Source organism: Elgaria multicarinata, chromosome 6, assembly GCF_023053635.1.
Source record: "Elgaria multicarinata webbii isolate HBS135686 ecotype San Diego chromosome 6, rElgMul1.1.pri, whole genome shotgun sequence".
Classification (NCBI taxonomy): Eukaryota; Metazoa; Chordata; class Lepidosauria; order Squamata; family Anguidae; genus Elgaria; species Elgaria multicarinata.
The window spans coordinates 52,228,302-52,251,178 of NC_086176.1; the positions used below are offsets into that span (position 1 = coordinate 52,228,302).

At 41.3% G+C, this 22,877-nt stretch overlaps 1 protein-coding gene across 1 annotated transcript; it reads left to right on the forward strand.

Moving 5' to 3' along the window:
• Nucleotides 1–9,310: 9,310 nt before the first annotated feature.
• LOC134400265 (procathepsin L-like) lies at nucleotides 9,311–22,458 on the forward strand. The gene is made up of 8 exons (XM_063128574.1): nucleotides 9,311–9,349; nucleotides 9,928–10,061; nucleotides 10,582–10,704; nucleotides 10,783–10,938; nucleotides 11,642–11,866; nucleotides 13,350–13,518; nucleotides 15,919–16,039; nucleotides 22,304–22,458. Exons 2-8 carry the CDS (start codon nucleotides 9,936–9,938, stop codon nucleotides 22,401–22,403), a joined length of 1,020 nt encoding a protein of 339 aa, XP_062984644.1. The 5' UTR covers nucleotides 9,311–9,349; nucleotides 9,928–9,935; the 3' UTR covers nucleotides 22,404–22,458.
• The last annotated feature ends 419 nt before the right edge of the window (nucleotides 22,459–22,877 follow it).

Consider the following 22,877-nt stretch of genomic DNA (forward strand, 5'->3'; position numbering starts at 1 on the left):
CAATTTGTAATGTGAGTCAGATTATGGAGGGGGGGAAATGCAGCTTCATGTGTACACTAACAGATCTGAGCTAGCAATGACTTAGCAAGAAAAAGATCTTGAGGTTGTGGTGGACATCTGGATGAAGATGTTAAGAAAATGTTGGGCATAATTAGAAAAGGAAAACAGAGATGCAAATAAGTTGCCCTTATTCAAACCATATAGTTAAAAAATGGAATTCATTACCACAAGATGTAATGCTGGCCACCAATTTGGATGGCTTCAAAAAGGGATTGGGCAAATTCAAAGCTATCGTTGGCTACTAGTCATGATGGCTAACTGCTACCTTCAGTAATCTGAGGCAGTACGGCTCTGTACTCCAGTTGCTGGGGAACATAACCAGGAGGACACTATTGCACTCATAGCCTCCTTGTGGATTTCCCACAAGCAGCAGGCCGGCCACTGTGTGAACAGAATGCTGGACTAGATGGACCCGTGGTCTGATCCAGCAGGGCTCTTCTGACGTTCTGGGACAGGGCGCTCTCACCGTTAATGGTTGTGTAGAAGATGGAATTTGAGCAGGTGTGGCTTGGATGACAAGTTGCATCTGCTGCAATTCCCTTTTCTGCACAACTAATAGAAATGTAGAAGGCCTGTCCTCTTTTACATTCATATCCGAAACCCATAAACACGGTTCACAACTATATTGTCAAACACTGTACAATAATAGAAATAAATGCATATATACATGACAACAGAATGCCAGTCAAAGCCTGTTCCAGCAAATTGCCTTTATCAAGTCCAAATGTGAATATGTTAAGTCCTCGGGAGAAATAGTTGCATCTCTCCTCTCTACTGATAAAAAGACATTCTTAAAATATTCAAGATCTCATTCCATACTTCAGTAATTCACAAAAAATAATACATTTTTGCAAAATATAGGAAGCTTACCACAGCTGTGAAAATAATTTTTGCAATCTCTAGCTGCCCAAATGTTCTACAACTCCTTCAACTGCCCAAAGACAAAATGAACTCAACTCCCAAATTACTCTGATTTATATCAACCTTTTACTTCTTTCAACCAGACGGTGACCATATGAAAAGGAGGACACTTACATAAAAAGGGAATTGCAGCAGGTGTCATTTGTATGCAGGCAGCACCTGGTGAAATTCCCTCTTCATCACAACAGTGAAAGCTGGAGGTGACAGTGAAAGCTATGTCCTCTTTTGTATCTGGTGACTTGAGAGCTGGATACTTATTTGAATATTTGGTCCATATATCTTGAAGCCTGCATATAATTGCTAGAAAGCTGTATGATTTTTTAAAATATTCATTTTTATGAATATATACAATCCATCCACGTATATTAAAAATGGGAGGGGGTTAAAGGGACTAAAATGTCTTGTGGTTGCAATATTGAGGACCTCTTCTTGGGCACCATTGGACCACTGCTCTACTTTTTCTCTTGATTTTTGGTTCACTGATTTCTGACTTGAGAGCTCTGCTTCGTTATTATGTATTGATTTACAATATTTATATACCGCTCCCCCGTTGAAAATTTCAGAGCGGTGTACAAGATAAAATGAAAATAAAAACAGAATAAAACACTCAAAACAGATTTTAAAAGAAGCAAATACAGTGACTCATGGCTGGACATTAAGGAAAGGCTTCCTGGAGTAAAGACGTTTTCAGGAGGCGCCGAAAGGAGTACAAAGTTGGTACCCGCCTGACCTCCAGAGGCAGGGAATTCCACAGGAGGGGAGCCACTACGCTGAAGGCTCTTCCCCTGGTGGACTCCACCGGAGGATGGATCTCCACCGGAGGATGGAAGTACCAGAAGCAGACCCTCAAATGACCTCAGGGACTGGGCAGGTTGGTAGGGGAGAAGGCGCTCTCTCAGGTATCCTGGTCCCAAGTTGTTTAGGGCTTTGTACACAAGTACAAGAACCTTAAACCTGGCCTGGTAGCGAATAGGCAGCCAGTGCAGTTCCCTCAGCAGAGGAGTTACATGCTGGAAAGGGGCAGCTCCAGAAAACAGCTGAGCTGCAGCATTCTGCACTAGCTCCAGCTTCCGGAGCAGCTTCAAGGGCAGCTCCACATAGAGTGCATTGCGGTAATCCAATCGTGAGGTTACCAATACCTGTACCACCGTGGCCAAGCTATCCCTGTCCAGGAGAGGCTGTAGTTGGCGAACCAGCCGAAGCTGGTAAAAGGCACTCTGAGCCGGGCAGCCACTTGAGCCTCCAGCAACAGAGATGGGTCTAAGAATATCCCCCAAACTACAAACCTGATCTTTCAGAGGCAGTGCAACCCCATCCAGAACAGGCAATGAGCCTGTCCCTCAGACTCGGGAACCACTCACCCACGGGGCTTCCATCTTGCCATGATTCAGTCTCAGTTTATTGGCCCTCATCCAGCCCATTGCTGAGTTTAGGCACTGGTCCAGAACCTGCACAGCCTTACCTGATTCAGTTGTCACAGGGAGATAAAGCTGCGTGTCATCAGCATATTGATGGCATTTAGCTCCAAATCCCCTAATGACTGCTCCCAACGGCTTCATATAGATTTTAAATAACACTGGGGACAAGATGGTGCCCTGCGGCACTCCATAGCTCAATTGCCAAGGGGCCGAGGAGTGGTCACCCAATGCTACTTTCTGAAAACAACCCCGTAGGGACTGGAACCACTGCAACACAGTGCCTCCGATGCCCATCCCACGGAGTCAATCCAGGAGGATACCATGGTCGATGGTATCAAAAGCTGATGAGAGATCGAGCAGGATTAACAGGGTTGCATCCCCCCTGTCCCTCTCTCGATAAAGGTCGTCCATCAGAGCGACCAAGGCTGATTCAGTCCCGTAACCAGATCGGAACCCAGACTGGAATGGGTCTAGATAATCAGTATCCTCCAAGAGTGCCTGCAGTTGCTCTGCCACAACCCTCTCAAGTACCTTCCCTAAAAAAGGGGTGTTTGCAACTGGGCAGTAATTGTCTAATACCATCAGGTCCAGGGTGGGCTTCTTCAGGAGTGGTCACACTACTGCCTCCTTAAGGACAGCAAGGACCATCCCTTCCCAGAGGGAAGCATTTATCACCCCCTGGACCCACCCAGTCAACCCCCCTTGGCTTGCTTTTATAAGCCAGGAGGGACAGGGATCGAGAGGGCAAGTGGTCGGTCGCACTGCTGCAAGCACCTTGTCCACATCATCAGGCCGCAATAACTGGAACTGATCCCACAAAATCGGGCAGATGATGGCATCGGACACCTCAACTCGAGCTGCATTAACAACAACGTCAACCTCACTGTGGAGAGAAGCGATTTTGTCCTCAAAGTGCGATGCAAAAACGTCACAGCGGGTCCTCGACAGGGACAGCGCCCTATTTGCTGGGGATGATGTTACCTGGACCACCTGGAAGAGCTCCGCTGGACGGCTACTCGAGGATGCAATGGAGGAAGCAAAATAAGCCTTCTTTGCTGCCCGCACTGCCACGCAATAGGACCGATTATGCTCTTTACAGCGTTGTTGGTCATCTTCGCTTCGAGTCTTGTGCCATTTGCACTCTAGCCGATGTCCAGCCCGTTTCATTGACCACAACTCCTTAGTATACCAAGGAGCAGAGCGGGCTCTGCAGGACTGGAGAGGGCATTCAGGTGCAACCAAGTCGATGGCCCTCCGTATCTCACCATTCCACAACAAGCCTAGGGCCTCGGCTGGATCACCAGCTCTCTCCACTGGAAAATCCCCAAGAGCATTCAGGAATCCATTGAATTCCATCAGTCTCCTGGGGCGGACCATCCGAATGGGTCCCCCACCCTTGCAGGGGGGTAGTAACGCCATGAGTTCAAGTCTCACCAGGAAAGATTGAGCTTAATATAATGTCCTACATCTATTAACAGATAGGGACATGAGATGACATCAATGACACATCGTGAAATCTCTTGGCATAAAAGACTTCCCATCCCAGGCATTGACAAAAAGCTTCAACTGTAGAGAATCAGCATAACATGAACTGCATTTTACATGGCCATGTGCAATGGAGGACCTGATTCTGCTAGGAACCAAATCTGAATGCACAGCTTTGCCCTCACTTCTGTAATCACTTTCTGAGAATAGACCCATAATTTTAATAGATATACTATGTTGATCTCTATTGCGATTGTACACTGGTTCGATTATGTTTCAATCTAAAAAAGTTGTGAAAAAGACAGATTATTTCTTAAATATGCAAGCTGATAACTTTCACAGTATAGCATGGTATTCCTCTCTGTAGGTTTACAATACTTTTTCGCATGAATTTGCCCACCACTTTTTTAGGTCAGCACATCCTAGTGAGATATTTCTTGTAAATTCTTATATGAAGTAAATTTTATGTTGAGGTCTACTGTAGTCATCCAGTTTATGAAACTATGCACTATGACGAAGCACTGTATAAATGATCAAAGTTGTAGTCCAATATATCTGGAGAACGTCAGAATGCAGATGGTTGTCATGCTGTTTGTGGGGTGGGTGGGGAGAGTGTTATGGCTCCACAACATTCTTCATTCTGTTTAAAGTCCCTGGTCCAGTCCATGGCATCTCCAGTTAAAAGGAATCTCTGTCTGAGACCCTGGAGAGTAGACAATACTAGTCTAAATGGACTGCTTCCAGATGGAGGGTTCCAGAACACAGAGAGTTTCATAGTGCCAATTCTACCATTAGGCAGAATGAAGCAGTCACCCTATAAATTCCTTTGAGACAGAAAAATGAAATTTTACATATTTCCCCCCCCCAATACCACATTGGGGGGGAAAGCTAACCCACAGTGGCCTGGTTCAGGCAACATGCTAAACCATGCTGCTTAACCACAAAATGGTTAATGGTTCCTTAACCATTTTGTGGTTAAGCCGCATGGTATAGCGTGTTGTCTGAACCAGGCTATTGTTTTTAGTGCAATGAAGACATGTCCTCTTTGCACTTGTACCTGAGGGGAAAATCACATGAAGAAAAATATCTTGGGGAAGTTTTACTTAAAACACATAAACCCCTCAAAGACCCTCCTCAATTAGGTTCCTTGCCCTCCCTTTCTGCTTCTCTACAGATCTAGAGAGAACCTGTAAGAGGGGAAAGTGCATAGTAAAGTTATCCGTTTGAAACAGCCATACAATTGGAGGTTGTAGGTGGAACATGCAGTTGGAGGTTGTACGATAGGTTTCAAACCTATTCCCCAAAACCACAGCTCTAGCACCGGGGAAGTGAGAAAACAGCAGGCTCTGTGATCTTCCGCAGTTTATTCTGCTAAATTCTGCAACATTAGAAGGCAAAACACTTTAATTGACAAGGACGTTAAAAGGGCAGATTTGTATCTGCATACTGTTCTTTTGTTAAAAGTTGCACTGCCAATCCTGGCTGCCGCTTCTATTCATTTTGTGTGTGTCTGCATAACCATCATCTGTTTTAATGTTCAGAGTACATAACCATCTTTTTTCTCATTTACAGAGTTGCCCTCTGACATCTATGGAAATGAGGCTAAAATATGGTGACTTGTCACTAGAGTGGGTTAGCCAAAATCTGAACACAAATTTATCTGGTCAGGAGTCTTGTTCATCCAAGTCCTCTATGGCACTGTTATAGATCCTCCAAAGGCATTGTCTTTTTCTTAGCAAATGGCTGCTTGGCAGCTCCTTCGTTTAGGCTATTTAGTGCAAAACTAGATGAATGGGAGGGGACACAGCAGGTTCCAGCCAATAATAGGTGTCTCTTCCTTTCCCTCATATGTTGGTCTACGTGCCATTCCTCTTTAGCGGGCCTGTCGTGGACAAGAGAGAGCCAAACTAGACATAACGTGGGAGATCAGGAGCAAATCTCCTGTGGATTTGGTTGCTTTTAAATTAAAAAGAATAACCCGGGGTAGAATTTGGATTGGAGCGACAGTTCTGGTGGAGGGGAGACCTGTAAGGTTAAGCTCAAGGTTGTGGATTCAGACATTGGTTTTTAAAAAAGAGGGAGATACTGCAGCATCATATCCAGCTTAGCCTTATGTGTGTGGCCTTATGTTGATGGCACGGGAGCTTGCTCACATGAATCCACCATGCTCTGGTAGTTGCAAAACAGTGAGCTTCAGACCTGCTTTTCTGCCATGTTAATGCTCCCTTAACATGTGGCAAGATGCATATGGTTCTGTAGAACAGTCACCATCACTTTAACTGCTTGATGCAAGTTTACCCAGAAATAAGTCAAAGTTGGATCCTGTGCAAATTTATTTGTAAGTACGTCCTACTTAGTTTGATAGAACGTAGCCCAATTCTATGCATGCTTATTTGGAAGCAAATTCTAATTTCATTCTGTGCTGCTAACTATTTATTTATTTATTTATTTATTTATTACATTTTTTACCGCCCAATAGCCGAAGCTCACAAAAATTAAAACCATAATAAAACAACCAACATGTTAAAAGCACAATTACAAAATACAGTACAAAAAGCACAACCAGGATAAAACAACGCAGCAAAATTGATAAAAGATTAAAATACAGAGTTAGAACAGTAAAATTTAAATTTAAGTTAAAATTAAGTGTTAAAATACTGAGAGAATAAAAAGGTCTTCAGCTGGCGACGAAAGGAGTACAATGTAGGCGCCAGGCGGACTTCTCTGGGGAGCTCATTCCACAACCAGGGTGCCACAGCGGAGAAAGCCCTCCTCCTAGTAGCCACCTGACTCACTGCCTTTGGCAGGGGCTCACGGAAAAGGGCCCCTGTAGATGATCTTAATGTCCGGGCAGGTACATATGGGGTGAGGCGTTCCTTCAAATAACATGGCCCCAAACCGTATAGGGCTTTAAATGTCAATACCAGCACTTTGAATCGGGCCCGGACCTGGGCTGGCAGCCAATGAAGTTGTAAAAGGACTGGCATAATGTGATCTCGCCGGCCAGTCCCTGTTAGCAAACGGGCTGCCCTGTTTTGTACCAGCTGAAGCTGCCGGACCATTTTCAAAGGCAGCCCCATGTATAACACATTGCAGTAATACAAACGAGAGGTTATCAGAGCATGGATAACTGTAGCTCGGCTATCTCTGTCCAGATAAGGGCGTAGTTGGTATATCAACCTAAGCTGATAAAAGGTGCACTTTGCCACTGAGTTCACCTGTGCCTCAAGTGACAGTTCTGGATCCAAGAGCACCCCCAAACTACAGACCCGGTCCTATAGGGAGAGTGCAACGCCGTCCAGGACAGGGCAAACATCACCTCGCCGGACAGATGAACCACCCGCTAACAGTACCTCCGTCTTGTCTGGATTGAGTCTCAATTTGTTAGCCCTCATCCAGTCCATTACCGTGCTCAGGCACTGGTTCAGAACAGCCACTGCCTCACCTGGGTTGGATGAAAAGGAAAGGTAGAGCTGGGTATCATCCGCATATTGATGACACCTCAGTCCACATCTCCGGATAACCTCCCTCAGCGGCTTCATGTATATGTTAAACAGCATAGGGGATAAGATAGAGCCCTGTGGAACCCCATGGCTTAGGAGCCACAGCAATAATCCCCCAGCACCACCTTCTGGAATCGGCCATCCAAGTAGGAGTGGAACCACTGCAATGCAGTAACTCCAACTCCCAGCTCAGACAACCTATCCAGAAGGATACCATGGTCGATGGTATCGAAGGCCGCTGAGAGGTCCAGGAGAACCAACTGAGTCACACTCCCACAGGGCGAACAAGGCAGTTTCCGTTTCCTACCCAAAAAGTGGACTCAGTTTTAGCTGGTGGAGTCCAAGACTATGCCCATATGCTTGGCTAGCTGACAGTCATTTTGCCAAGCTAACAAAAAAATAATGCTTCTTACCAGGTGATATATGTAAACACTCCTGTGGGAATTTACACCAAAAAAATCCTTTGTAGAAGATCTTTGGTTATCAGCCCAGAATGCATTATAGCCTTTCAAGGTTTGAATATTATCAGCCCCTAAAGCATTCAGATTACCTATCAAGTAATCACTCCAGCCTAGTTGGCAAACTGAACATTCAATAATCTAAAAGATAAGCTAAAATCTTCACATCACTTCTCAAAACTTATGTTGGTTTTTTGCTAAACATTAGTCTAGCGCTGGCACAACTTAAGGTAGGTGGATAATGAATGAGGGGTCATGGGAGTTGCAGTCACATGTTCCCCCATCCTTGGTAGAAAGAACCATAGAGTGCCCAAGCTATGAGAAAAGAAAAGAAAAAAGTCAATCATCCAGTCAAAAAGAAACCTCTTCCATAGTCTAAAGAACCATGTTGGATGGAGAAGATGAAAGTTATGTAGTCTAACATATCTGGAGGGCATTGGATTGGAGATGCGCTGTTTGTGAGAGGCAGGAAAGGTCATATCTCCATACAAGAGGGCATTCTTCATATGTTTAAGGAACCCTTGTTCAGTCCATGGCTATCTCTAGTTAAAAAGATTACCTGCCTGAGACTCTGGAATGCTTAGGGGCCCTGCACTCTCTAAGTGGGTGCACTGGAAGGCACTCACCTTTGTCAAAGCACGGTTCAGTTGCCCAACTGGTCAGTGTGTATCCATGAGATAACGGAGGCAGCAAAATGCCTTGGGCCAGCATGTTTCATTATTGTAGCTTTTAATTCACAACGATAATATTCATTTTCATTTGGGGATGGGTAGAAAAGTAAATTGCCTTGTTTGTGAAGGACGTCACAGACATCAGCATTAAAATGTTGCGTGGAATGTAAGACCACAGTCCTACATGTTCACAACCCGGACTAGATCCCATTGTCATCAATGGGGCTTTCCGAGTAAAAAATAGTATAGAATTGGGCTGCACAACTGGAAAGGCAGGAAGCAAGATGTAAACCCCCTCCGTCTTTCTGTGGCGTGGCTTTTCCAAGAGTTGAGCTCTTGCACTTTTGAAAGGTTGAGTTTGGACAAAGGCAAGTAGGCATTCCCTAATCAGGAGTAGAGAGCCTGTGGCCACCCTCATGGGATTAGACTGCAGCTCCCATTATCCCCAGTCAGCAAGGCTTCACGGTATAATTCATCTCAGAGCAGGATCATTTTGAAACACATGATTTTGCTACGTGATACATTTAACAACAACAACAACAGGCTCCAAGAAGCCACAGCCAAGCCCGCGCTTGTGTCCTTGGCCTGTGCTGCCCCACCATTTCCTGTAAACAAAGCGTCATCTTTCACCTACCCACCACAACCAGGTCCAGACATCATGGGATCGGAGGTCATGCACCTTTGCGAGATTAGTCCCAGCTCCACCTCCCAGCAAATCAAAGTGCAGGAGAGCTTGGGGAGATTTAAAGCAAGCCTTCCAGCTGGGAAAACAAGGCAGAGGCATTCAGGAGAGAAAAGGGACACCAACAAGCGCAGCTTTCACTCCCAGCGAGGTAAGTATGGAAGCCAATCCAGCGGCTGAGGGACTGCTAGCTGCTCTGAGAGAGGCTTGAAGGCAATGATTGCGGGCTTGGCTTCTTGCTTTCTGTCCAGATCTGAACAAGTTGGAGGTGCTCCTTTGCCTAAAAAGGGGGCTTCCTGGGATGCCAGAAACTCTTCTTTGGGACATTCCCCCCCCTCCCCTTGTTTTCTCTCAAGCAATGCCTTTGGTGTCACAGGACATGGGAGAAGGGGAGTAACTTCCCCTTGACCACAAACAAACCTATAGAAGGACTGAACTGCCTCTTGTATGGATACACACACACACACACACACACACACACACCCCTAGTGCCTTGTGTGGTAAACTCTGGGGTGCATTTATAACAACCTTTTCAAACACTATTTATTTATTACATTTTTACCGCCCAATAGACAAAGCTCAGTAGCTTATTCTCTTTAACTAATGCAGGCAAGTCCTTCATTCCGTTGCAGTTTGCATAGCCCTCTTCAATGATTTCTCTTAATTCCTGCTTCACTGTGAGTAGGGAGGTTTTCTCTGTTTAATCAAATCTTTTTTACTCTTCCACAGACCTCATCATGAAGTTTTATCTCTGCATCTTGGCCTTAAGTTTGGAGGCCTGCTTTGCTGCTCCAGGCCTAGACCCTGCTTTGGATGACCACTGGCAACTGTGGAAAACATGGCATGGCAAGGAGTACCATGAGGTGAGTAGCCCTGCATGTGGCTTGCAGTGCAGAGGCGAAATGCATTTCAAAGTGGTGTGGACGCAAAACGATTGTGAATTTTTCATCAAAAGGCCCATATTGGGTGGTCTACTACAGCTATGTTCCCTAAGGTAGAGATATTATACCTAGATAGATAATGCTCAGGGCAGCCTAATTGGTAAGGCTGTCAATAAAACATCTTCTAGCAAAACAGAGAACAATGTTCTGATCAGTGAGCTACTGGAATAGAGCACTGTAGTGACTCTGCATGATTACCATTTTGATAATACGGAGGTGATTTATCATGGCTCTCTCCATTTCACAAATAAGGTTATTGTTGCATTCAAGTAACTATTTTGCATTTGTTTACTGTACTAATGATAAGAAAACAGTAACAGAAGTAAAAATCAGCTCAAAACCATGGTTTGAAGGTACCTGAGGAAGTTCAAGCAATTCTTTGTGTTCGAAACCCTAGTTAGTGTGATTTCTGAATTGGGTGTTTTTCCCCTTGTTCGTGTAGAAGGAAGAAGGCTGGAGGAGAATGATCTGGGAGAAGAACTTGAAGATGATTGAATTGCACAACCTGGACCACAGCCTGGGCAAGCACAGCTACAGACTAGGAATGAATCAGTTTGGAGATATGGTGAGTAGAAGCAAACTTGCAAGGCTGCTTCTGAGTAATTATTTGGATGGTGCCCTGACTTATTTCCTCTTTCTTCAGAGTAATGAAGAGTTCAGGCAAGTGATGAATGGCTTCAAAAGCACCAAGAAAGAAAGGAAATTCACAGGATCACACTTTCTTGAGCCAAATTTCTTGGAGGCGCCAAAGTCCATTGACTGGCGGGAGAAGGGATACGTAACTCCTGTGAAGAATCAGGTATATGTCTGATGTTTAGATATCATAAGTTGCTGCTGTATACAATTACAAGTCATCTACTGATGTTAGAACAAGAACAAACAGATTATTTAAGGAATTTTATCATTTTAGCCTTGCCTTCTTGGCTGCTGTCTCATGTTCCCCCACTTCTGCAAGGAAGGCCGGATCTACACTACTACTTTAAAGCACTTTATAACAGTTATAAAGTGCTTTAACCACTTTAAAGCGCTATACAACTGTTATAAAGCGCTTTGAAGCAGTAGTGTAGATCCAGCCAAAGAGGAGACCAGGAAGAATGCTACAACTACTAGGTTTGCCAGCTATCTTTCTGCCATTGCACTCCTGCATTCTGTGGCTGCCAAAGTTGACTGAGTCTAGCCTCTGCCTAGAGAGTCAAAAGTTAAAACGGATCAAAGGAGAGGGGAAGAGAAAAGATCCAGAGGGTTTATGAGGATGCAGGAGGAAAAGATCTAACCACTAAACCCAGGAAAGATCAGTCAGGAAAAGAAAACATCTTAAGGAAGGTAGATCAGTTGCTTCAATCTGATGTCGAAAGAGATAAGAAGGCAGCATGCAGAACTCATGGGGAGGACAAAACAATAGGATAATCACATTTTTGCTGAACCAAAAGCATTGAAGGAATCTGCTCCTCCACAACACATCCTGACTTTGAACAAATGCATTTCCCTCCATTTGAACTCAGGGTCAATGTGGCTCCTGCTGGGCTTTCAGTGCGACCGGATCCCTTGAAGGACAGCACTTCCGTAAAACCGGCCAGCTGGTCTCCTTGAGTGAACAGAACCTCGTGGACTGCTCTCGGCCTGAAGGAAATGAGGGCTGTAATGGGGGCTTCATGGATCTGGCTTTCCAGTATATAAAAAGAAATGGTGGCATTGATTCAGAGGACTCCTACCCTTACATTGCAACGGTAAAATGGTTTCCTGCCCATCTGTTTCTTTATTTGTTCTTTGCAAACACACCTCACCTGCTAGTTTGTTGGATTTCTATATGCCACAGATATATCAGGGAGCTACTTCCAGAAGCAGTTATAAAAAGGGTATTAGGTCCATATACACAAGGGATTTTCACTGGGGCTTCACCTTAATGAGCACGAGAACTCTTATTCTCTGCAGTATGATGAAATCGACTCTGCTCCATCAGTGTTATACAGCAGAGTTGCTGTCCCTAAAACCTGGCTTTTCAGTGCCAGGAAAAACATACTTCTTGTACCCCTCCCCCATTATGAACACTGTTCTGAAAAGAAGCAAAAATCCCAAGTTATCCAGGGCAGGATCTAAAGAGATAATCTGCGCATTTGTGGAGGGAGCTTTTCTCCTTTACTTTGCTGATGCACAGCTGTGCATCTTCCATTTCTAAAAATAGATATCTGCTGTGTTCCCTGACAGTTTGCTCTAATGGGGCAAAATTGGGGCAGGCGTGCTCTCAAAGGGAGAGCACACACGCACCCCATTTTACCCCATTCCAGCAAACAGTCAGGGAATGCAACAGATCTCTATTTTTATAAACTGGAATGCACAGCTGTGCATCAACAAAGTAAAGGATAAAAGCTCCCACCACAAAAGCGTAGTATTGGATATAAATTGGTGAGAATTAACAAAGCATCAGAGAAGTTAATTAACACAACCCTGCCCTCTGCATGACTTCTGGCAACGAATCAGGGGTTGCCATCCACCCACAGCTCAACTCCAGAGGGAGGTCACATGGTGGAAGGGCCAAAAGTTGGGGTACCCGACTTTTTTACCCTGCAGCTTTGATGAAAGGCTCCACAGTGGCTGTGAGTTGGTGGCTGTGTAACTGACCCAGTGCCACTGCGTAGCCACTGAGGGACTTCAAAGATGTATAGCCAGTCCCCAGGAGGGAGATGGAGAGGTTTGATGGAAGCAGTGTGTGGCAGTGATGTGTGTGAACCAGGTAGCACATCTGGACCTTCCTTACCTTACTTTTTTTAGCTTGACTCTGCCTTGATAACTTTGTGCTGCTATTTATTCTATCTGAATGTATAATGTTGTGTATCATCCAGAGGATGACATTTATTGGGTGACACAGAAATTGAGTGAACCAATAACTAATTGGAAGCTTTCTTTAAGAAGAGGATGAGCAAGTCCAGTAAGTCCCTGTTTCTGTAGGTGAAAGAGTTTTTCCCCTCTTTGTTTCACAAATTGAAACCCTTGTGACTGCTTTGCAACCATTATCTTATTATACACACATGCACAAAGAAATTTTGCAAAGGGGAAGGGATGGAAAGACTCAGTCTTGAAGGGTGTTTCCTGTTGTTCATGTGTATTTGTGGTCTGTTAAAACTGGAATACTGATATTTGCAAGGACTAGGTAAATTAACCTCCTGAATTTGGAAGGTTGATTCATAACGAAAATGTTTTCTGTCTTCTAAGGATAGAAATAATTGCTCGTACAAGCCTGAATACAACGCTGCTAATGACACTGGCTTTGTGCACATTCAGTTTGGGGATGAAAGGGCCCTCATGAAGGCCGTGGCTTCCATAGGGCCAGTATCCGTGGGCATTGATGCAGATCACAAGTCCTTCCAGTTCTATGCTTCAGGTGAGCAATTGTCCAAACATATAAAAATACTTTTTGATGAATATGAATGAATATATTTTATTACAGTCATTGACCAATGCCAACAGTACATTTAACAAACACTCTATACAAAATACGTTAACACATTAAAACTACCAACAACTAGAGAGTCAGAGTTCAAAACAGTTATATCAACAAATCCGTCTAAAATCACAGAGTACACTCAGGGGCTAAAAAAGGTACGGCATGTTATTGCAATTGCACAAAATTCAGCTACTTGGTAATATAGGGAATCTTATCAGAGAGTATTTATTTATTTATTTATTTATTCATTTATTACATTTTTATACCGCCCAATAGCCGAAGCTCTCTGGGCGGTTCACAAAAATTAAAACCGTCATAAAACAACCAACAAGTTAAAAACACAAATACAAAATACAATATAAAAAGCACAACCAGGATAAAAACACGCAGCAAAATTGATATAAGGTTAAAATACAGAGTTAAAACAGTATAATTTAAATTTAAGTTAAAATTAAGTGTTAAAATACTGAGTGAATAAAAAGGTCTTCAGCTGGTGATGAAAGGAGTACAGTGTAGGCGCCAGGCGGACCTCTCTGGTAATAAGAGTAATAAGGAAATATAAAATTTTGCAGTTCTACCCGGGTATATAGTAGAATAAGATCATTCCTAAGATTCCGATAAAAAGAACAGTATAAAAGTACATGACTCACCATTTCAACATCCCCATTATTACAGGGGCATAGACGGTCTTGGAATGGTATTCCCTGGAATCTCCCCTCCAAAAACTTGGAGGGCAGAACATCAAATCTGGCCAAAGTAAAAGCTTTTCTATAATTAGGGTAAATCAGATTAGTCAGATAAGCACTTGATTTCTTAGGGGACTGGCATAAGACAATGAGCTGACATGCTCTTGCAATACAATATCCCAGATTCTCTGTTTGACAGCTGCCTTGGCATTTGAATAGCCTAAAGCTATTAAAGCGTTGGGAGAAAATCCCAATAGAGATAACTCCTTACCCAAATACTTTTTCCATTTCAATTGAAAGGAGTCCAACAATATCAAAGGAGCCAACCCAACTGGTAAGAATGTAAGTTTCAACCAATAATTTATCATTTGCAATTTGGTACGGGCTTCAATGGGAATTAGACCAGCCTCTAGCCGCAAAGCAGCATTGGATGCACAATGAAGTATTGAAAATATAGTTCTTAGAAACTTGGTCTGAATAATTTCTAAAGGGTGGAGGTTATAATATGCATACAGCTATGATCCATATAGCATTTGGGCAATAGTTTTAGCCACAAACACTTGGATCGCGGAAGGGATATGTTGCCCGCCTTTAGTATAAAAAAATCTTATCAGTGCTGCAGTGCTCCTTCGTGCATTTGTCACCACATGATAACCTTATTATTATCCCAGTTTATAAAAAAGGGAATAGATCTGACCCAGCCAATTATAGACCTATTAGTTTGCTGAGTATTATTAGCAAACTATATGCTCGCCATCTGCTTGATAAATTATTGGATTGGTTATATGCAGAAAATATTATTGAAGAAGAACAAGCAGGATTTAGAACAGGGAGTTCAACAACAGATCAAGGTTTTGTTCTTCAACATTTAGTTGATAAATATGCCTCTCCTAAAGCTGGTGCCCTTTTCTCTGTATTTATCGACTTTAAATCAGCATTTGACTCGATTCCTAGAGAAAAATTATGGGCCAAATGTGAGAACACTAATATTGACAGAAGATTATTGCTGCTTATGTGGCGTCTGCATGAAAACACCAGGCTTCAAATAAATTGCAACAAGGAAGGGGTTTTGTCAAGACCTGTCCCTACATCTAATGGAGTTAAACAGGGGTGTATTTTGGCCCCAACCTTGTTTAATTTTTATATTAACTCAATAGTGAAGAGACTATCAAACCCCGACTTCCATCCACCTAAGCTGAACAATCGCTCTTTATCAATTCTTTTATATGCTGATGACGCTGTACTGTTATCTCTAACCAGTATTGGGTTAAGACGTTTAATGAGGGCTTCGCATCTATATTGTAATGAAGAGCTACTAACAATTAATTATTCAAAGACCAAGGTGGTGGTCTTTGGCAGGAGAAAAATAAAACATAAATGGATGATTAATGAAAATCCTATTGAGCAGGTTGCTAGCTATAAATATTTGGGAATGATGTTCCATGCGTCAGGATCATTTTGATGGACTCTGTAGAATAGGGCAATATTCTCCTACCTTCTGCCCTCCAAATGTATTGGATTACAGCTCCAATGATTTCCCCAATGACTGGGGATGATGAAAGCTGTAATCCCAACACAAGACTAGATATTTTGGACCAAGCACAACTGGAAATGGCTCTGTCTGGAAGCTGACCAACTTTTCTGTTTTTAGGTATTTATTATGAACCAGCCTGTTTTAGGAGGCACATGAATCACGCAGTCCTTGTTGTTGGTTATGGTTTTGAGGGTGTAGAAGAAGATGACAACAAGAAGTACTGGATTGTAAAAAACAGGTACTGAGAGTGAATCTTATTATGCCTCCTCCCTTCCCACCCCCACCCCCACATACCTTTTCCCCTGGAGTCAGACTCTTTCTGTATGCTGGGATTTCAGGGATGGAGGTGAACTTTTCACATATACAGTATTCCCACCAAGCTCTGAAATAGTACAAAACCAGGTTAGGTTTTTTGCATTTGAATCTGAATGTGTAAAAGACAGAAATGTCAAGGTAGCTTTTTTTGTGGGTTCATAATTCCTTTGGGCAGCTGGTAGAACCCACTTTAGACAGAACAGTGTCTTCATATTCACAAGTGGCAGGAGGCACTGAACATGCTGGCTGGGGATGATGGGAGTTGTAGTCCAACCCCACTAGAGGACACCAGGTTGGGGAGGGTTGCACAGCTGTATTGTGAGCTATTTTGGGCAGTCTTACCCAGAAAATCACCCAACATGTGTGCTGGAATTGCAAGCTGTGCTTCAGGTTTAAGGTTCAAGGATAATGCTGCTGCTCAACGAAACACTGAACAAACAACCATTCATAACCAGCCTGACTTGTTCAGCCATTTAAATCTCATCGGTCGGACACTACATTCAGTATTTTTTTATATAAATTCTACTCTCCCAGCCAAAATTAGTTCCCAAATTGGCTTCCAGCTAAAATAAAATTAAAATTAAAAGGTATAATTAGGAATATATTGGTGTGGGGAGAAGGACTTGGGAGTGATAACCGATGGGAAGGGGGAGGCAAACGTTGGTTTTTTGTTTTTTGTTTTTTTGAAAATTTTATTTTCACATTAATTAAATCTACATCATTACAATACAAACAACAACAACAACAACAACAACATACATGTTGAATAAATGTTGACAACAATTAAAAAAAAAACATACTACATAAATGTTGAATAGATGTTGAATACATACTATCCTAACTACATAACATAATCAAACTTAACCTAGAAGTGCACCCCCCACCTCGGGATCTCATTCCTGATTCCAAAATCTCATACTTTCTTCTGCTGGTGGTTTCCCACTTCCCTTAAAAAACACAAATATTAGGAACTGTTTCCAAATTCCTTCAAAATCATTTGTTTTAGCTATACCTCTTCTCTATTTAATATTACAAGTCAATTTATCATTAATAGCTATATCCCATACTTCTTTATACCATTCTTCAATACAATAATCCCCTTGAATTTTCAAGTTCCTAGCTACAATCAATCTTGCTGCAGTCAGCAAATTCGTTATCAATTCCTTAGTTTCTTTTTTACATTTTAAATCTTCAAATAGTGACAGTAATGCAATTTTTGGTGTTCGTTCTATCTTCATTCCCACAATTTCTTCAATCTCCAAAAACACCATCTTCCACAATTTTTGTACATATTTGCATTCCCACCACATATGTAAATACGTTCCTTTTTCCCCACAACCTCTCCAACAGTTTGCTGAATGCTGATTATTTATCTTATTCAATCTAATCGGGGTTAGGTACCACCTCCACATAATTTTAAAATAATTCTCTTTTATTCTCACTGACATATTTCTCAACACTCTTTGTTTCCAAAGTCCCTCCCAGCTCTGTTGTCCTATTTGTACTTTCAAATCTGTCTCCCATACCATTTTCCCTGAACTGTCCATCAACCCTTTCTCCAGTAATATTTTATATATTTCACTCATTAACCCTTTTAAGGCTGAACTTCCCCCCTTACATTTTTCTCTTTTAACTATTAGTTCCTCAAACTTCGTCAATTCTCTACCATCTCTATTTTCTCTTACCCACTTTTTAGTCCACTGTTCTAATTGCCTATACTCTAACCAAGTTAATTTTATATCTTTTGAAACCTCTTCCATGTCTTCTCTTGTATTCATTTCTCTCAACCAATCCTTTAATCTCATTTTATTTTTCTCTATTAGTAATTTACTTAATCTGCCCTTCAGTTCCTCCGGGAAATTCTTTAACATTATTACCGGTGACAAAGGGGAGCTGCTCGGAAGCAGCTCCCCTTTAAATTTACTCCAAATTTCCCAGTGAGACCTCAAGAGCGGATTACCTATACTTTCAGCCCATTTTCTCCCTCCTTCCCTAAAAAAAACATTTTCCAACCTCATTTCTACATTGCTTGTAGTTTTATCCTCCATCCACTCTAAATCTCCTACTCCTATAATTGCTTCTACAATATGTCTTAACCTATTCGCTACATAATATAGGTTTATATTTGGAAGACCCATTCCTCCCTTCTTTTGAGTTAAATACCATTTATTCTTATTTACCCTTGCTTTCTTATCCCCATTACAGTACTTATTTATAATATTCTGCCAACTTTTTATCTCTAATTCTGAAATTTTTATTGGTAGCATCCTAAACACAAAATTAATTTTAGCTAAAATCTTCATTTTTATTAATGCTATTCTTCCAAACTAGGATAAATTCAATCTCCTATGTTTTTCCAATTTTACTAAAACCTCTTTTTTTAAATTATTTAAATTCTCCTTCTCTAAATTGTCTAAATTTTTTGTAATTTTAATTCCTAAATATCTAATCTGTTCCTTAACTCTCATTTCTAATCCCTTTTGTTCCCATTCTTTTTCTTCCTTTTTAGTATAATTAAATAAAATCATCTCTGATTTGGACCAACTTATTCTTAAACCAGTAGCTTCTTCAAATTCTGTCAATTGCTGTTCAAGTCTATCTATCTTTCTTATTGGGTTCTTGATGGTTAGTAGGGTATCATCCGCAAACATATTCACTTTTATTTTTTTAATACCACCAATTCCTTCTATCTCTCCATCATCTCTTATTGCATTCGCCAATACTTCCATAACCATTACAAACAGGACCGGCGAGAGTGGACATCCTTGTCTTGTTCCTCTGGCTAGTCGTATCTTATCGGTGAGTCCTTCGTTCACCACCACTACGGCTGTATTTTGAGAGTAAAGCTGTTCTATTATAGCTTTAAATTTGTTTCCAATTCCCATTTTATTCAAAATTATCTTTAATGCCTGCCAACTCACACAATCAAAAGCCTTAAAAATATCCAGTACCAAAATTCCTGCCTTAATCTTAGATTTTTTTATTACCTGTATTGCATTTAGAACTCTTCCCACTAAATTGTGCATCTGTCTACCCACCACAAATCCACATTGGTCTTCTCCTATATATTCAGCTATAAAATTATTTAACCGTTTCGCCAAAATAGTTGAAATTTTTTTAGCATCTTGATTTATTAATGAAATAGGTCTATATGAATCAGGGACAGTCAAATCTTTATCTAATTTTGGAATTAATATTATCAATGAATGTTCCCATGATTCTGGTGTCTTCTCTCCTTCCAATATAGCATTAAAAAGTTTCATTAATTTCGGTACTAAAAACACTTTGAAGACCTTATAATATTCCGATCCTAGACCATCTACTCCCAGTGATTTACCCACTTTCAAATTCTCAATTACCTCTTCAACTTCTCTTTGAGTTATTGCCCTTTCCATTAACTCTTTATGTTCAATTTTTATTCCCTTCTTTATATACTTTTCTATATAATCTTCCAACTTCTTTTTTTGAATATCCTTTCCCTTGTATAATTCTTGATAAAATTCTTAAATTTTTTATTTTACCCTTCATTGTATGACAATAATTCCCTTGTTTATCCTTCAATATTCCTATCCCATTCCTCGCTTTTTCCTTTTGTGTGAGTCTGGCAAGCAGTCTAGAATTTCTATTATTGTTTTCAAAATACTCTCTTTTCATATAAATTATATTTTTCTGCACTTGTTCTATATTAATATTCTCTAATTCCTTTTTCTTTGCTTGTATTTCTATTAATTTATATTTATTTTTATCTTGCCAATACTCTTTCTCCGATCTCCTAATCTCTGTTTCTAACTTTTCCTGCTCTGCATACTGTTGTCTTCTTAAATTACAGGTTTCTCTAATACAAATCCCTCTTACTACAGCCTTCATGGTATCCCAAACAACTGACCCAGCCGTTCCACCCTTTTCATTAATTTCCCAAGATTCTGACATTTCCCTCTGCATTTTTTCTACCACTTTATTGTATTTCAATATTTTTGTGTTCAATTTCCACCTATACGCTTCTTTATAATTCTTCTTAACTGTAAACTCTAAGGTTAACAATGCATGATCTGTTACTTTTATTACCCCCATTTCCATTTTACAAACTTTAGTTGCAAACTCTTTTGAAACAAATATATAATCTATCCTAGAGTATGTATGATAAACTGGGGAATAATAAATAAAGCCAGAGTTCGCCCCATTAAGTAAACGCCAACAATCCACATAATCATTTTCCTTTACCAATTTATTCAATATGGTAATATTATTTCTCTTTTCAGCATTAGTGGGTTTTGACCTGTCCCATCTATTATCCATAACCATATTAAAATCCCCAGCTAAGATAACACACCCCTCCTTAAATTCTTCTATTTCTTGAAATAATTCTATAAAAAACTCTCTGTGTCTCTCATTGGGGGCATTATTGTTGACTAATGTATATGTTTTACCTTCCAATTGACCCTTTATCATAAGATAAAGGGTCCCACCCCCCACCTCTCCCCCCCCAAATCCCCGTAAGTCTAATACTCTGGCCATTACTACCTTTAAGGGGGGGAGGCAGAGCTCTGCCTGGCTGGCAAGATTTCTATATTTTAACCATATTATGAACAATTATCTCTTAACAAATTTATCCATTTATTGCGTCCCAGACGCCCCCGCTTCACTTCCACTCCCACCTGCTTCATTCAAACTTGCACCATCATACAGACCCAGACTCTTCAGCAGCTCCTTGCCCTGATCCAAAGAGGTTACTCTGTGCTGCCTCGCATCATGTGTAAATCTTAAAAATACAGGGTAACCCCAAGCATACTGTATTGCATTCTTTACTAATATTTCCGTTATCGGCTTAACACTGTGTCTCCAATTAAGTGTTTGCTGGCAAAGATCATTGTATATTTGCACTGATTTGCCTTTATATTGCAGCAGAGGCAAAGATCTCAATTTCTTCATAACTTGCTCTTTTTTGTAAAAATTGCCAAATTTCACCAGAATGTCTTTATTGGGTCCTTTATAATTTAGTTCTCCCACTCTATGGATCCTGTCCAAATCACAGTCCTCTATTTCCAAGTCAGGCATCATTTCTTTGAACCACTGTAAGATTATTTTCCTTAACTCTTCTCCTGGTTTTTGAGTGAGATGCTTAATACGAATGGAGGAACGGTGATTCTGGCCTTGCAATTGGATCAGCCTTAATTCATGGTCCTGGAACTGCACATTGGAACTTTTTTCAAAAACATCTTGTCTTTTCTCCAGCAAATTCACTCCTGCCTCCAAATTCTTTATACTTTTGTCGTTCTGAGCAATCTTATCAGCCAACACATCCATACGTTTATCTGCCCTCTCCGCATGCTGTTCGAGCTTTCATTGTTTTCCGCTATGAAGCTTTTTATTTCAGCCATCGTGGCTGGCTCCTTGCCAGCTTTCTTCGCCATCTTGAATTCTTCCGTCTCTGTCCCGCTCCCACTATCAGCACTAACAAACTCTTCTTCTGACTCTGAAGACAGCTTTTCTAGGCGGGGGAGGTTGTGATTGCTAGGGCGTTTCCGGCGCAACCAGATAACCTTTGCAAAAAAAAAATTTAATTTTTCTGATATTCGACATAGGGCATATATCTATTTCTTAGTGTCCCGAATAGTAATCAAAAACAGTCTCTCATTGCTTGCCCGGACGGCTTTTCTCTCTCTGAACTTCCCGATGATTAAATTTATTAGCAATAATTCAGTCTACACAGATAAGGAGTGAGCTACGTCGTAAATCAAGCCAGTGATCGCTGGAGGAGCTCCGGCAAACAAGCACTTTCGTTTTAGTATCGCTCCCCACTCCGAACGCTGCTTTGCAAAGCCTGAAACTGCGCTGTTTTCCCCACTCCTTATAACATTTCCACTTTCATGAAAGCCAACAACACCATCAGTAATTATTCATAGTCCTTTTCCAAATTGTTCATTAGAGATTTATGCCCTTTTAAATGAGATAATTGAGTTTTTCGGCTCAGCCACCTTAGAGCCTTATAAGAAATCTTACCCTTCCATTGGCCGTCAAGCTCCGCCCCCCCAGGAGGAGGCAAATGTAGCTGCAGTTGGACTCTACAGAAAGGACAAGGTGAGGGTTTACGAATACATATTTTGGGATGTTACCAGTTGTGGGTGGGGGTGTAATACAGAACAGTCCATATCAGCGTCTTAATGCTGTATTATTATTTTCCTTTCAGCTGGGGCAAAACGTGGGGTGACAAAGGCTATATCTTGATGGCTAAAGACAGACATAACCACTGTGGAATAGCCTCAGACGCAAGCTATCCTCTAGTATAATTTTGAAGGAAAAGGAGTCGCTGGAATCTCCGTAACAGTCTTAAAACTGAGAAAAGACGAACCACTGGAATACGCTCTCCAGCCTGTTGGGTCTCTCTGGACACTTTCTGTGGCCTCCAAAGTATCTTGCACCAGAAAGGACTTTAAATTGTTGATTGCTCATCACAAGTACATGGGTTTTATCTGTATCTTCCAAGATCTGTAGCTCTTGTTGTTATCCGGATTTTTATGTTAACCTCTGATTTTTATGTGATGGTGGTTAAAAACAACTCTTTCTTTAAAAACTCGAATGTAAATGTTACTGATGTACACAGGCTTGTAATATTGGTAGCTTGCAATGCAGCTAAAACACAGAATCTTTTTTACTTTTATGTTTTGTAAATAACAGCAACCTGTATGAATTTAGAGCTTTCCAAATACATTTCAGTATGGTCCAGATGAGTTGTAGCTGTTATTTGTATTTGAAGCCTATCC